The sequence below is a fragment of the Corythoichthys intestinalis genome, chromosome 12 (genome assembly GCF_030265065.1).
Source record: "Corythoichthys intestinalis isolate RoL2023-P3 chromosome 12, ASM3026506v1, whole genome shotgun sequence".
NCBI classification, from domain to species: domain Eukaryota; kingdom Metazoa; phylum Chordata; class Actinopteri; order Syngnathiformes; family Syngnathidae; genus Corythoichthys; species Corythoichthys intestinalis.
Window position 1 is genome coordinate 44,865,721 of NC_080406.1, and position 16,786 is coordinate 44,882,506.

Below are 16,786 nucleotides of genomic sequence, written 5' to 3' on the forward strand. Positions count from 1 at the left end.
GGAGCAAAAGACAGCCCACCAGGCTTACAACGCACTGAGCTAACCCTGCAACCAGAGTGACTCTAGGAATGAGCTGTTTACATTGACCACATAGTGTCTAATTATTACTTAAAACATTGAAACTAAGGAAAAACATTAACAACCTAACTCTTCTAAAAGCATTAATATTTTTTCATGAATTAACTCATTAGCTGCCATTGATAGCAATAGACGTCCAGATAATGAATATGTTTTAAGGGAGCGAGACCGAGCACAAAAGAACTATAGTAAAACTTACATTTGAACGTTATTACATTTAAAATTTCTGACGTACTTGCGGATGAAAATGCAAAAACATATTCAAGTTAATAGCGAGAATAGAAGCTCTTTTAAAATATCACACTCAGGCTTTTATTTTCACACACGTCCTCTCTCTGTAGCAATCCTCCACTACCTTGCCTGTCGCAATATACTTTTATGGTTTAATAAAAGTCATGCAGTACAACATATTGTATGTGGAGCCTCAGAAGCCTATACAGGTTCGCGCAGTTCATGTCGCAGGCCTTCTGTGGATCAAATCGTTCAATTTGCGGTGTGAGTTGCCGACAATTTTTTGGGCCATTCAAACGCATTGTGTGGTTTAGTAAGATTACTTCTTTTGATGTGAAGTTTGATCAAATTAAGTCAGTTTTAACTCCAAATAAGATTTTTTTTTCTTGACAGTGAAATTTAAATCTAGTCTTGTTAGCCATGCAGTATAAAATGTCTTTTCATTCTGAACTTGGCAACACCCAACGCGACATTGACGAACCCAATCAGCTGCTGCGAGGTGCATTCGAGGACGGAACATGCTGTGACTCACAACGTCGGCATTTAATATGATGGAATGTTTGGAGTTTAAAATTGTTTGAATCGAGTGTGGCAGGTTGAGTTATTCCAGTCCTTAAAGCAATATAATAAGAGGAAGAAGCATCCATTATATAGTGCCTCCTGGTAGGTCGCTAAGTATGATCAAAACACTGACAGATTGCGGAACTGCAAAACAATTTGTTGGATGCGATTGACCACTTTTTTTTTTCCAAGACAATGGAACACGTGGTTGAGAGTCGTCCATTGATTGAAGGATCAGGGGTTTGAATCCAGCTCCTACTTCTGCCAATTATTGTTGTATCCCCATGCTTGTCAAGTTGTACGGTTTTGGCGTAATTTGTACAAGCGAGCACTGATTTTTAAATGTGTACGCCATATGTTCAAAATCTGTACTTTTTACGTGCATTCCATTTTTTCTCAGTTCGGATTTGGTCACTGTTTTGGCAACGAGACAATGTGAGCTACTATGCGTTACGTTGGTTGAATGACGTGAGAAAAGTAAGAGAAACGGAAAGAGAAGAGTGTTTGTTGTGACGCTGTGCTTGCGATGCTAGGCTAGGTGGCTCCAATATTTCCTGACTGTAGCCGACAGCCTAGAATCTACGCCTAGATATCACATGCATATAGAACTACATGCGAAATGACAGACTTGGCGGCTTTGGTAAACAGCCGCCATTTTAAAGCAGTAGACTTCTCAGAAATGCTCTGTTGTAGTGAACCGTCCTAGCTAACCTAAGTAACTTTTTTATCTAAAATACTCCTAAATCGGCAAAATCTTGACTTGAATCAATCTTCAAATGATGAAACAGTTTTAAAACTTTCACATGTCGAAAGTAGACAGAAGGGAACTAATGCAAAAACAGGAGCAATTTTAACAACTTTAAAGGTTGATTCACAAGATCAAACAACCTCCAAACATACAGTAGCAAAGGTTACTACTTGTTTTTTTTTTTTTTTTTTTGGGGGGGGGGGCATGAAAGGTAACACCAGTTACTTTGCCAAGTAACTAATTACTCTTACGTTCAGGTAACTGAGTTACTAACTCAATTACTTTTTGGGAGAAGTAATTTGTAACTGTAATTAATTACTTTTTAAAAGTAAGATCAACAACACTGGTCATAAAGATGAAGTCTGCAAAATGAAAAGTGACAAAAGCGGAGATTTTATTCTGTCAATTTGGTGCCAAACACAATTTGCCCGCAACTATATCTGATCACTTCTCAGAATTCGCAAAATGAAATTTCCCTGAGTTAATTTTATCAGTTGACCTTCTTAATTTATAATTGGACACACTAACGAGCTACCTTCAAGTCAAACTGATTGGCGAGCTGAAGTGCCAGATAGAAATTGCCAAAAGTGCTACATATAATAATAACAAAAGTCACTGTTAAACTTTAGTAATCATGATGTAGATGAAGATATTGATTGTTCTTTGATTGCACCAGTTTAAATGTTACAATATTACCAATAAATTCATATTATTTTAAAAATTGAGTTTTATTTTTGTTTAATATTGCACGCTATACACTGTACGAGGTTGTAAGATTAGTCACCAATTTGTAAGGGCATACGTTACCATTTGTAAGATTGCCAACAGCCTCGGGTTGAAAGGTATGTATCCCAAACGCAAGATACTTCACCCTACTTGCCTGTGTGAAAATAGTGTGAGAATAAGTGGCTAATCATGGCCAAAAGGGCCAATGGCACAAATTGGTTGCCTTGCTTCTGTCAGACTGCCCCAGGGCAGATGTGGCCACAACTGTAAGTTACCACCAACAAGTGTGGAATGAAAGAACAAATGAATGCGCTATATAAATCAAATGCATCATTATTATTATTACTATCAAATTTAGGAATCAGAATTCAAGAGAAGTAATCACTTTTCAAGGTGCTACTGAAGTTGGAGTAACGCCTCTCCACTTCCTTTTAGAGACTGTTTGCTAATTATTGTAGTTCAATGTTCAATTTCCGTTCAATTTGTTTAGTTTTATTTTTTTCTTCTTTTTTTATTTGTAATGTAAACCAGCTGAAAAGTGATGAACTGCACATGTGTTAATGAATGTAACTTCCTGGAATAAATAAAAACATATGCAACAACAACAAAAAATAATGAAACACACCATTTTATTCAGAAGACTTTTTACAGTCAAGAGCTAAATCATGACAAAATAAATAACAACCTTAAAATAGCAAGCAGTGAGCAGGCATTAAACTTTTAAAATGTCCCATAAATGGGCATTGATTCATTTGAAAACACATGTCCTATAACATTATGATATGAGGAATCATTGATTTAGCATTCAATGTTGCATGAAAACTTTATTGTTGGATGTCTTTTACTTTTGTCCTCTCTGCTCTTTGAGTGTGGTTTGAAATTTGCTTCATGGCGGTCGGACTTGGATGATTTCCCCTCCTCTCTCTATCTTTCTATGCCTGCGAATGTCACGTCAGGGCCACTGCCAGGCTGAACAGACTAGCTGGCAAAGTCCAATGGTTTAATTGGGCATCATTAGGCCACTTTGTGCTTCATACCTGCCCAGTACCTTCCCGAGGGGATGGCCTGATTACTGAAGGTTGGCTCGGTTGCTCACACACAGTGGGCACTTTCACACTTTGAATAAAAAGCATCCGATGAATATGATACTCAGCACTCATGGTTCGAGGAGAGGACACTACATCTCATTTGTAAATGTTTCCACCATTCTCATGGGGATAATTTAAGATGTTCTTATTTAAGTAGAATTTTTGTAGAAAACAAAAACTACAAAAAAAATGGGACTAGTTGTGCCACTGCAGGTCAATTTTGATATCTTTGCCCATGTACTACAAATATCTGACTTTTTTTTTTTTTTAATCAAGCTGTATGAATAGTCCAATTCCGATTTTTCTCAAATCAGATTAGATGGTTAGGTTAGATGTCTACAGGGAGTTTTGGCGATGTAAGTAACTAGCGGCCGTCTTGTGTTGGTAAAATTTTCTGGCTGTAGAGTGAGTGATTTTCTCTACTAAAATACTTTTAATTCAGAAAAGTCTTGACAGTTTGACAAACAATATTAACAAGGCTATGATTCAGACTGGATGTTGTGTTTAAAAAAAAAAAGAAAAGAAAATATAAATATATCTAACCCATGGATGCATTGATGGCAAAAGACATCAAATCCATTTGAAATGAGAGCCATTGACGGAGAATGACATCAAATCCATTTGGAAATGGGAAGCATTGACGGTGAAAGACGACAAATCCATTTGAAATGAGAGCCACTGACGGCGAATGACGTCAAATCCATTTGATATGAGAGGGTTGGTAGCAAAACAACAAATGTTCATTCATCACACTTCAAATTGATTGGACTTGTGACATACAAATTTAAAATTTGGTTAAACATTGAGAAAGCTTTAGCTATTTCAAAGTCCATGCTCCATTGACTAAAATGTTATGTTTATTGAATGGCCCTAACTAGGGATGGGAATCGAAATCCGATTCCAATTCGGAACCGGTTCCGAGTGTTTCGAGGCCTCGACATCACAATGAAAAAGCCTTAACGATCCCTTTAATGATTCCTAAAGACGCGTATTGCGTCGTGACGTGTCTTGTTGTCCAGACGCATCAAACTAGCATGGCGCCAAGAACCACTCGCTCCAAAGTTTGACTACACTTCACCAGGAAAGAGTGTGAAAATGAAAGGTTACGACGGGTAAGCACGAGCATTGCAGCCATAAACATAACAATGACAGCACGTAGGTTCAAACGCTCGAAAGTGTGTCTTCACTTCACGAGGAAAAATTACAACAAAGCGACTTGCAGTCATTGCAAGGTGGAGGTAACTGCATCGGGAGGGAATACGACTGCGCTGTCCTCACAGAGAGGCTAAAGCTCAGTTCTGGCTATACAGCTAGCTAAACTCCCAAATGACGATTTAGAAGACGTTGGTATAATTTGCTGACTTTATTCAACCATCACTTGAAGAGTGAAACTAAGAATAGAAATGAAACAAATCAATTTCGTCCCCAATAACAAACAGGTTTGCATCAACGTAAATCAGCGATGATTAGCTGCTAATAACAGTATGGTTAGCATTCGTTCGCTAGCATTAGCACATCGTTCAAACCACTACACAACTGGATTTAAGTGTCCGATCGCGAGTGGAAACACAACAACAACAACACAAAAGATGATACATACAGGCGTTGCCTCTGTAGATATTAACATTAACAAAGAACGTAGGCTCGTAGAAGTGTTTCCCTCTCTCACTTCGCTCGCTCACTCGCTTGGATGCGGCATTTCTTCGGGTGCCCAAACTGCGGCCCGCGGCCCAAATACGGCCCGCCTCCACATTTGGTCCGGCCATTTTGAATTTTTTTTTTTCTCAATCGTGTTATTTATTTCCTGGCCTTTTTCCTTGAAGAATTCAGAGAGGGTTATTTGGTCATTATCTATTTAATTAATAGTGTTTTTATTATTAATTATTATTATTATATTATTATTTTTATTTTATTTACTTTCATTCCGTGAAGAATCCAGAAAGGGTTATTTGATTGTGGCTTTCTGAAAAACAAAAATTGTTTACATTTATGCACTTCTGCAATCGTCACACTTTTTCTGTTAAAAACTGACCCCGGCCCCTCATCAGAGAAGGGAAAAGTTATGTGGCCGTCACAGGAAAAAGTTTGGGGACCACTGCTTTAACACATATTGCCAAAGGCAGAACAACAACCTATCTGCCAATATATACCAATATTTTTTATTTCTATTAGATAAATGTTTCAGTAAAATGTTACACATTCTTGTGTATTTGCCACTTATTGCCACAGTTAACATTAAGGCTTTGGGCCTCTTTTGATTTCGTTGTGAGTTTGTAAGGTTGTGAGTTCTGATTAAACAAACTCGAAGCCAATCAAAACGTTTGTTCTTTTTCCCCAAATTAGAATCGATAAGAGAATCGATAAAGAATCGAATCGTTAAGCAATATCGATAATGGAATCGGAATCGTAAAAATCCTCTCAATTCCCATCCCTAGCCCTAACACACAATGTCCAACAAGTGACGACACCTCCATTTGCTCACAGCGCACATCAAATATCTAGCCTTGTATATACATGATATCTATGATAAATGTAACCTATGCGTCATCAGCATGTGAACTACATCACCACTGTTCAACACAACACAACACAAACAAATGTTCGACGAAACAAAGAGACGTGAACAAGCAATTTGTGGTCGAAGGCACAGTAAACACGTTTACCTTCTTGATACCGCATGTGAAACTATCGGGTTAAACATTTTATGGCTCCGGTAGCATAACATCCTCAAAGTTTGCACAAAAGATTGATAGCAGAGACCTATCGAAGGGACCATATTTACTTCCGTACCTGTCTGAGTGTGCATGCATATCATTTGGCACCCGCATTCTGTCACGCTGCTAGTTGCATGTATTTACAATACGAAAGTCTCCAAAAGAAAAAAAAAAGGGGTTTACCAAAAATTCCAAATTGATCATCGCACCCTCGAGCCATACATTGTACTGTACGTGTCCACACTTACAGTTCTAAAAGAGGACATTGCTTCAACAGTGTGCACTAGATCTGCCCCAATATACAATACATATCCATCAATCCCTTGCTGTATCCTCTATAGAATTATCTTTCAGGAGGGCACCCACAGAACCTGCCTGGAGCAGCCGGTCCGCCGGGACTTCAACTGGTTTGATATAAATAGAACATGAGCCGGCCAACTCACAAATAAATGGAGCTCCAGCGGAATGATGACATCTCTTGTCTGTCCTAGAGCCCTCGCATGCCTCACAAACACCCTGAAATAGCAGCATATGTGTCGACAGCATCTTATAGATTCTTTTTTTTTTTTTTACATGTAAATTGGTATTATTCTAAATAAACAGCAGTACTGTCTGAGGGTCTACAGTTAATTTGTTTGCCAAATGATATTAATGATATTTTTGAGGAAATGGTTCAGGAGAAAGCATGGCCTAAATGCAAATAGATGACTTTCATGCACTAAAAAGAATCTTAACAGCTTGTGTACCTCATGAGAACTTACAGAATGGCTTTAAATATTCCCTCAAGTCCTAAAACTCCAACCACCATGCAAAGCACTTAATCAAATCATTTGTCAGGACCCAGTAGGAGGTTATCCAACTTTGAGAAAAATGGCCTTGTATGCCGCATGGATATTTTAGTTTAAGGTATGATTGAGATTATTCGTACTTCATTGTTTTCTTGTTTTTCCTTGCAGTTTACGATGCCCAAGTAGCTGGTTTCCTATATGTAAATGTATGAAAGCACATGTGTCAAACTAAAAGCTTCATTTTGTGTGACACCCACAATAGTAAACCATTTGATCGAGGACTCCAGAAATCAGAAAATATTTACTGCTTTTTTTTTTTTTTTTTTTTTTTTTTTTTTTAATAAAAAAAAAAGAATACATTTAAAAAATAATAAAATAAAATAAAATAAAATAAAGGGGATATTTACTGTTTATTTTGAAGATGAAAAACAAAACATATACACAAATATATTTAAAAAAAATAATAATAATTCCCCATTTTGTTTTGTAACTAAAAAAATTCAACTAAAAATCAAAAATAGGTAAAAGATAAAAAAATATTAATAATGAAATAGAATATTTTATTTATTATTTTAGTAAACTCTCACTGTATGATTTTTCAATAATTTATTTGTAATTCACTGGGGTTCACAAGTATTTGTACCCCTGAGAAAATCAGCGCTAATATTTAGTGCCAAAGCCTTTGTTTGCAATTACAGAGGTCAGACGCTTTCTGTAGATTCTTCACCATGTTTTCACATGTGAAAACAAGGATTTTGGACCATACCTCCACAAAAAATCTTCTCTAGATCTGTCAGGTTTAGGGGCTGTCATACAGAAACACGAAGTTTCAGCTCCATCCAAAGATTTTCTATTGGATTGAGGTCTGGAGATTGGCTAGGCCACTACAGAACATTGATATGCTTTTTATGCAGCCACTCCTTGGTCAGTTTAGCTCTGTGCTTTGGATCATTGTCATGTTGGAAGATCTAGCCCCGACTCATCTTCAAGTCTCTGACTGAGGGAAGCAGGTTGTGGCTCAAAATCTGACGATATATCCTCTGCTTTATACAGTACAGTCGTCCTGTCCCCTTTGCAGAAAGCAGCCCCAAAGCATGAGGTTTCCACCTCCATACTTCACAGTGGGGATGGTGTTCTTGGGATTGTACTCATCCTTTTTTTCCTCCACACACGACAAATAAAGTTTGAGCCAAAAAGTTCTACTTTGGTCTCATATGACCACATGACTTTCATTACCCCTCTGCATCATTCAGATGGTCCCTGGCAAACTTCAGACAGGCCTTCACATGTACTGGCTTTAACAGGGGAACAGGCCCGGATCTAGGTTTACCCATCAAAGTGGGCACTAAGAAATCTCGAGGGGGCACCCCCAATGCAGGCTTTTTTTACCCTCTGCATTTCTCCGGGCTTGGGACCGGCACAAGTAGGACACTGGCTTGTGTCCCGTTGAGACTGTATTAATTTTTGGGGGGTTTATTTGTTTGTTTGTTTTTTTTTCATTCATCTATCTACTTATTCTCGCAGTCGGCGTGATGTCATGATGATGTCATCTCGCATGGCAACGTGTCGCCATTTTGAGATGGGGGCACGCACAGGTAAACATCGGTAGTCAAACGTTGTTCGAAATTCATATATTTCTGCTGTGTTTTGCGTCTTTTCCTTCATAAAAACGTCTTAAACATGACTTATTATTATCACGATTCACTGCCGACAGACGCGAGGAGGCGATACAGCTTAAAATTAGCGTGTACTGGCCTGCAAATCTGCCCATACAAAGTCGCAGCTGATAGCTGGATAACCAATCCAAATGAATTGCCTGCAGTGGAGTTTGGAAACATCTACAACTACCTCATAAAGTCACCCAGTAAGTTGACCTTTATCAATTACTTGGAATATGTACTGTGTGGAGCTAAGAAATATATTTCTGCCATAACCTGTAATTCGCATCCAAGCGTTATTTAGCCGTGAACACCTCATGGCAAAATAACCAATTCCCACCAGGCCAATAATATACCGATTGACCAATCAGAGCAGTTCAGGGCAAAAGAAAAATAACGCTTTGCGAGTTGTCGGTTTCGGTAATAATAACCATTGCCTAGTCTATTGAATGCTAGCAGCTAATTGGGGCAAAAAAAAAAAAATCGATTAAAGTTTACTCACCAGTAATAAAATGTCGGCTCCAAACGTGAATATGCCTGGATTTAGGTTCCTACTGGCGAGAATGGTCCACGGAACCGTCTTCTTTTACTGTTCCTTGATTGATTGCTTTCAGTCATTTGCTTGTCCTTTTCTTCTCATGAGGAAGAATGAAGAACTTCAAATGCGGCTCCGAACTCCTCCTTGTGTTACAACCCGCAACATGGCAATTTATAGTCATTCCGACGGAAAAAAAGACCGCAAGTAAGACAAAAGTTCAACGCATTTGTACTACAATGCACAACAGAGCAACTGCTTATGACTCATATTTTGCCCCCATTTCAATATGGCGACGTTTTGTTGTGGCTGGTGACGTCATTAATGCCCGGATGTCCGACTGCGAGAATGTGTCTGGAGGAGAGACAGAAAGCGCGTGGATAACAAACGAGGTTGGAAAAACAGCTTGTTTTGTTCATTGCTTTTTCGGCGTGGTTGCGGCCAACAGTAACCGTTAATCCTCCAATAAAAAAGTAGGTGAGACCAACTCTCTGTGCGTTCTCTATATCCAGTGCGACGCTACAATAGATATTCCCGACATTTTGATTGGGTGGGCACTACTCACGTCTGGGTGGGCCGTGCCCACCCCGGTCCCCCCATACATCCGGCCCCACAGGGGAACCTCCTGTGCAATGCATGATTTAAACCATTGGACCACAGTGTTCTACTGACAGTAGCTTTTGAAACTGTGCATCCAGCTCTCTTCAAGTCAATGACCAGCTTCTACAGTGTAGTTCTAGGCTGAGCCCTCACTTTTCCCATCATGAGTTATTCCCCACGAGGAGAGATTTTACATGGAGCCCCAGTCCGAGGTAGATTATCAGTCATTTTTAGCCTTTTCCATTTTTAACAATTGCTGCAACTGTTGATTTATTCTCACCAAGCTGCTTTCCAATTGTCCCATTGCCTTTTCCAGCCTTGTAGAGGTTTACAATTCTGTCTCCAGTGTCTTTGGACAGTGCTTTGGTCTTGCCCATGGTATCAATTGGATTATGACTGACTGTGGGATGCACAGGTTACAATAATGAGCTCAAACGGCTGGTGGGCGGGTGGTTACTCATGGGGTAAAGGTGGCCTTTTTTTAGGGTAGACTGATAACTCTGACTGTCATAATAATTGTTGATTCTCAGGGGTACGAATACTTATGAACCCCAGTAAATTACAAATATATATATTTTTTAAATCAATGTATATTTTTAGATTATGTCTATTTGAGTGGAAATAAATCTATAATTGAAATTTCAGACCTCTACCTATTTTCTAAGTGAGTGAACTTGCAAAATCATAAGGGGTGCAAATACTTCTGCTCCTCACTGTCGATATCTGTATGTACATACATACATATACAGTATATATATAATATACAATAAACGAGAATATTTGCCAGAAATATTTGCCGAAAATAGAATATGGGTCTCTAAACGATACATATACAGTATATATATAATATACATTAAACGAGAATATTTGCCAGAAATATTTGCCGAAAATAGAATGTAGGTCTCTAAACGATTCATCCACCATAAAAATATAGTAGTTGTTGATTCATTTGATAATACGTAGATTAGACGTTTCATCATGGCAAACGTAATGGACCTTTGAAGGAAACCCTAACTATTACGTAGCACCGACAAAGATGCGTTTAAAACCCCTGTATTCGTGCATTAGTATGGTGCAGTTTCATATTATGATTTAGAAAAAGTAGTTGTACAATTTTTGCCCCTGGTTTGCAAAGCTTTTAAACCGCAAGGAGCTTCACTAATCATGAGAAGCTGGCTTGCACTATAGCTTTTGTTTAGTATACCTACTTGACTTTGTTTTTTGGAAAGTTGGACATGCTGCAGCCGTTGGGCAGTTGATGAGTAGGTGATCGTTATGGGCCAGGTGTGTCCCTGACCGTCTGTACGAGTTAGCCATCGCCAGGTTATCGCTTGACAGTTAACCGGATCCAAACATGCAACATCATGCTTCACCTTCACGGTGTGCTGAACTTATACAGCCTCTGGAGTGTGAAAGTGGTTCATTCCTAAAAATCTGACTGGCAACTAAGTACTTGCAATTAAGAATGTTATCAACAAAAGTTGAAAGCGATTCATGCAAACCCAGATGTAATTTTATTAGTAACAGACACTGTAATATAAGGGAAAAAAATTGACAAAGAATAAACACACGGCAAGAATATTAATAATATTAATATTAATTAATTAATTAATTAAGAACTAATTAATTAATATTAATAGGGGTGTGACAAAATATCGAAATGGTGATATATCGTGACACTTTGTATACCAAAAGGTTATTGATACGCTCCCGTCAAGAATCAAGATATCGTTTTAAAAAGGTGTCAATTAAAAAAAAAAAAAAAAAAAAATTAAAAAAGGCTGCCATTGACAGTGCTCGACGCCCAATCCATTTAGACTTGGAACGTTCGTTAATTCAAAACCAGAGCATTCACAGTCATTCGGTCCGATTTTCGGGGCATTTACAGGTCAATCGCGTTTAATTTTAGGGCATTTACAGGTCGTTTCCTGTTGAGTTTGAGTCACTGCCTATTCATTTGGGTGATTCCCAGGTCCCTTCCTGTTCTGTAATGCAAATTAAACAGCAAGTGACCCATAAAATACCCCCAAATCAACAGGAAGTAACTGAAAATCAACAGGTAAATGACCTTAAAAGGCCCAAAATTACTCATTGCCTGGCATTGGCTGCCACTGACGGCCATAGATGTTCAATCCGTTTGAAGTGGGAGGGATGGCAGCGAATGGACGAATGTTCATTCGCTGCCACCCTCCCATTTCAAATGGATTGGACGTCTACTAGTGATAAACTCATTCCAATTCACAGCAGAAGCTTGTTTTTCTGTTAATTATTTTTTGTAGAATAGCCTAGAATGATATCCTGACCAATGTATCGAAAATCGCTGTATCGCTATATCGTCAGATCATCGTTATTGTGAGCTTTGTATCGCAAATCGTATCGTATCGTGAGGTACCAAGAGGTTCCCACTCCTAATTGTTAACAAGCTAGCCAAATTTGATTGAAAAGATATTAGCATGGTCAGTGTCTATTAACCACTGTATTCATGGTTACCTTAGTCAGTCACCAAGAAGTAGCTCACTGTTTCAAATAGGATATTGGCCCCTGGGCTAAATAAATGCATACATTTAGTGTGTGATTTAGTGTTCAAAGGATGAAGTAAGAATGGTTTAAAAGCTTTCACCTACATACAACAAGGTCAAGGACGCATGTTAAGGAGAGCAACACTGTTGAGAAGAATGTGCGGTACTCATTTTTCAGTTACTTGGGGGTCACAAAGGATTAGTTCTGTGAGGTCACAACATTCCGAAGACGGGGATACACATTAAGACTAAAATAGTATCTTATATGGTGTGCTACAAGTCATAATTCAATGTATTTTAAATTAAATTGTATATTAAAGTTTTAAATTGTTAACGTACTCTACATTCTGAAATGGTAGTGGAAGTTCGCTCTCCTTCAGTAAGAATTCAAATTCACAAATGAACTTTCATGTCATACATTTCAAAAATTTTTAAGCTTTCTTGAAAAGCGAACTGATTTTTTTGTCCAAAAAAAAAAAATATCCAAGGTGTTGAATTTGATCTGTTTAGATGTGCCATTTTTATTAAAGAAAAGCCAAATGCACCCTTATTGCAAATGTGCATTTTTCAGTGGTGTTGAACGGCTTGAGAACTATTATATGTATTCCCTACATGTATTTATGGCTGTCTTTAGATTTCCCCAAAGACTGTTAGATCTTTCCTATGACGCATACTATGGCCACGGATGCATTTGATCCTTGATTTTGTAATCTTGAAATTCTTTCGCCCAAGAACCATCGCATTCTCAGCGAGGTCGCAAATGAAGAAAAAAGACTTCATCTTCAGATTACCTCTGTCCTATATCTAAAACAGTCTGAAGGAAGTTTCATTGTTGAGCGAGGGTAAAATTGAGGTAAATTTATGAAGGACTGTATTTCCATTTGAAAGGGATACTGTTCAGATATTGTTTTGTGTTTTTATTTAACCACACAGGTGCAGTTTCATCTAGTCATATACAATAGAACTTTACAATTTGTCATCATTCGCGGAGTCAAAACAACAATCGCTGAACCACAAACCTTCTTTATACAATGACAATCTAAAACTGGGGTAGTACAGAAACATTGAAATTTAACAGCCTTAATATGTTACGAATTGTGAGAAAATATATTTTAAATTTTCAAAAAATATTGGACTGGAGGATAACCATTATCGGAATGTTTTGAAACATTCACGTGCTGATCATATTGAACTAAATAACGCTGGTGGGAGGAGTTACCAGACTCACCACGGCTTGGCTTCAAATTTCCAAAACCATGCCGTTAAAGATCGACCGAGAACCTATGCGATATTATTTAATTGGTATAATAATAATTGTAATTTATTAATTATAAATCCATCATTGTTCATGCTCTTATACCAACAATGTAATTGTACAGTATACCATACGCCATGAAAGTGAAAGGAAAAACAATTAATCCGTCAATTAGATGGAAGAACGTGCCATAAACGTGTGTATCCACCGTTTAGCATTCATACGACAAATAAATCATGGCTTCCTGGGAGTACATCAGCATTGTAATAAAACAAACAAGCGCATATTTTACAGTTAACTGATACGAGAGATGATTTTATTCGGCATCCTTTTTATGCCATTTTTGTCTGGTGGTATACCAAGAATTTTTTTTCATGCAAAGTGTGTGCCTTGGCTAAATGGTGGTTGTGAAACAGTGCCATGCTGACTATAATTGAGACTGAATCAACAGTGCTGACAGTGCAGACAAGCAGTGCACTTGTCACTTTTGCCTCAAGAAACAATTAATCAACAATCATTTTTACGCAATCAGCAGCATTAGAAACTTTCAAATGAATTATTATCATGCTCGTCCCCAACATTGATGGGAGCATCCTTGAAAGAATATAGACATACTTTTGATTTGTAGTCACACATTAACAAGTCCAAGCCAATAAAAATGCCTCATGGAGACATTACGGGATAATTTTGGAACTGACACATGACTATCCAAAGCACTCCTACGGTTAAGACTTAAGAACATCAATACTAAGGCAGAGCGACATGTTGAAAAACAGATTTACGCCTGACGCCTCAATGAGACCTTTAACAAATTTTCACGCTCAGTCGCACCACTTGGTAGAAGACAACAGCCATTGTGCCAGGTCTTAATGTCAATATCGAAGAGTGAAGGACAGAAGCTAGCAAATACCATGCAATCTTTCAGTCTGCATAGAGGTAAAATAATAACAATAATAATAATAATTATAATGAATTGATTAAAACAGACTATTTTCTGACAGTATAGTATACTTGAAAGAACATAATCGATAGTTTTAACCTCACTGATTGCTTTTGTGAAAATGAAGACCAACAAAGGAACAGGAAAGTGGCATTCATATACAATCGATAAAAAGACATCAGAAAGACAGAGGAAACATGTGGGAGTGTGAACGCAATCACAGATACACTCTGACTCATACCATACGTCGTCGCCTTTACACACATGCACAATTGCAGATTCACACAGCTCAAAACACATGGAACCGCCATGTGGACCTCAAATATACCTAACATTATCCAAACTGAGATAATGATGTCATCATTTAACAATTTTACCTGTTGGTCGCCCAGGACCAATTATGGTGTTTTCTTTCCCACACAGCCAGAAATATATTTGCAAGATGACACACAAATACAAACACACACACACCTCGACTGTGCCACTCTTTCATCATTCAGTCCTCGCTTGTTCTGCCGTGTGTTCGCGTGTACTGAAATGTAATCAAATCAGTTTTCAGGTTGTCAAGGTGCTGATGAATTCGAGACTGGGATTAAATTTCATCACTTGCTGTTTTAATAGTTTTATTGCTTTATTTGTCATTATACTGCCTGATGTTTCCATGTTTCCATTTTCCTCAGACAATAAATCTAAAAAGTGTGAAAAGTGAAAACATACTGCATGTAATAGCCTTGGACTTGATAGTGGTTTGCAAAAATGATGGTGCGTCACAGTATTTCAGTTCACACACTGAATTGAGGTTAAAATGTAGTCTGTCAAATACTTATATGTAAATACATGGCTTTATGTTGGCATTCAAGTAAGGTTTTAAGAAGATTTAATTTAACCCTTTAGAAGTCACTCATTGAACTCATTGGCTGCCATCAATGGCACTGTAGACGTCAAATCCCATTGAGTGCAGAGTCAGTCAAAATGGATTGGATGTCTGGCACTGTCAATGGCATTGAAAGGTGAGCATTCACAGCCATGAATAAATTGGACGTATATCCTTGTCAATAGCAGCCAATGAGATAAATACTATGGGGGATTTTTTTTTTTTTTTTAAAGTGTTATTGTTGGCCATAACCAGAGTGCATTTATGTTTGTATTCATTTTAATTGCATCAGTTATGTTTTATACAGCTTTTATTATTTTATAGATATATTTAATCATAGAAAAATCATAAAATATGCAATTGTGATTATTGATTAAAAAATGACATACATTGAATGACGAATTGACAATGTCAACATATGTTCACATATGTCTTTGTTATTATTATTTTTTTCAATTACCAAAAATAGTCACTTGCCCTGTAAAGGGTTAAGGAAATTCTGTATTTCAAAGAGAAAAGGGCCATATAGAGTACCTATGGTTTTACAATGAAAGCCAGTCTTTTAACATTTTTTCAATTTTTACATTCTTTATAGAAACACTGTGGCTGCAATAGGTTATGTCTATTTTGTACACCCAATAAAATACTGACTGGCACAAACAAAAAGTTAGAAAAATAATGTTTTTGGGTTCTTCTGTATGACATATTTGAGTTTTGGCCGTTGCCAGATACTTTTTTCCCTTATGGTTTAGCAGCGTGTTTCCAATGAACATGTTAAAATCACTAGTAATACGGCACGTGTCCGTGACTTACCTTGATTGCAGTGGCCACAGCGAGTGAGGACAATTCCAAGAAAAAGTGCAACAGGGACAAATCTTGGTCCAACACTCATATCTGCTGCAACATCGGTCACCGGCTGCAGCGAAGCCGAGCGCTAACGTGGCCGGTTGGTAAAGCGCGACAAGGAGGTCCAAAAAGCACTGATCCACTCTGCTCCTGGTTAAATTAGGTTCCTTTTGTGGCTCATCATGACATCCATCCTTTCGAGGTGGAGCAGCAATAAATGTGCCAAGTTAAAAAAAAAGGAAAAGAAAAAAAAAAAAGAAAAAAAAAAATCAAATATTAGTCAAGAACAATAAAATCTGACAAACTTCGCATATTTCCTGTCGGCTCTAAGTTATTGGATCACTTCAAACATTGCGCAAGAATCTTTGCTCTTAGGCTACATGGCGTCCGTATTCGTGTTTAGAGGAGTCCGAGGACTCGGTCTCCAATCCGAACCGCTGCAGCAGAGAGCGAGGTTCTGAAGAGATGAGGATGAGGAGGGCAGGAGGAGATGAAGCACGCGGAGACGGAGACCGTCCGCATCTGTACAGGAGGCTCGGCACTAGAGGGGGTTAGCTGACAAGGCAATGTGTGTGCGCGGGTGCGTTTGTGTGTGTCAGCTGCCCATTATGAGGAACATTTGTGC

General features: G+C 38.1%; 1 protein-coding gene across 1 annotated transcript in view; it reads right to left on the reverse strand.

The window, feature by feature from the left end:
• Positions 1 to 16,784, reverse strand: part of LOC130926827 (ephrin type-A receptor 6-like) — a 252,235-nt gene extending 235,451 nt beyond the window's left edge. Inside the window, exon 1 of the mRNA XM_057852094.1 lies at positions 16,129 to 16,784. Within this exon, the coding sequence (XP_057708077.1) occupies positions 16,129 to 16,207 (79 nt within the window). The 5' untranslated portion in view covers positions 16,208 to 16,784. The remainder of the gene's footprint in view (positions 1 to 16,128) is intronic.
• Positions 16,785 to 16,786: the final 2 nt, after the last annotated feature.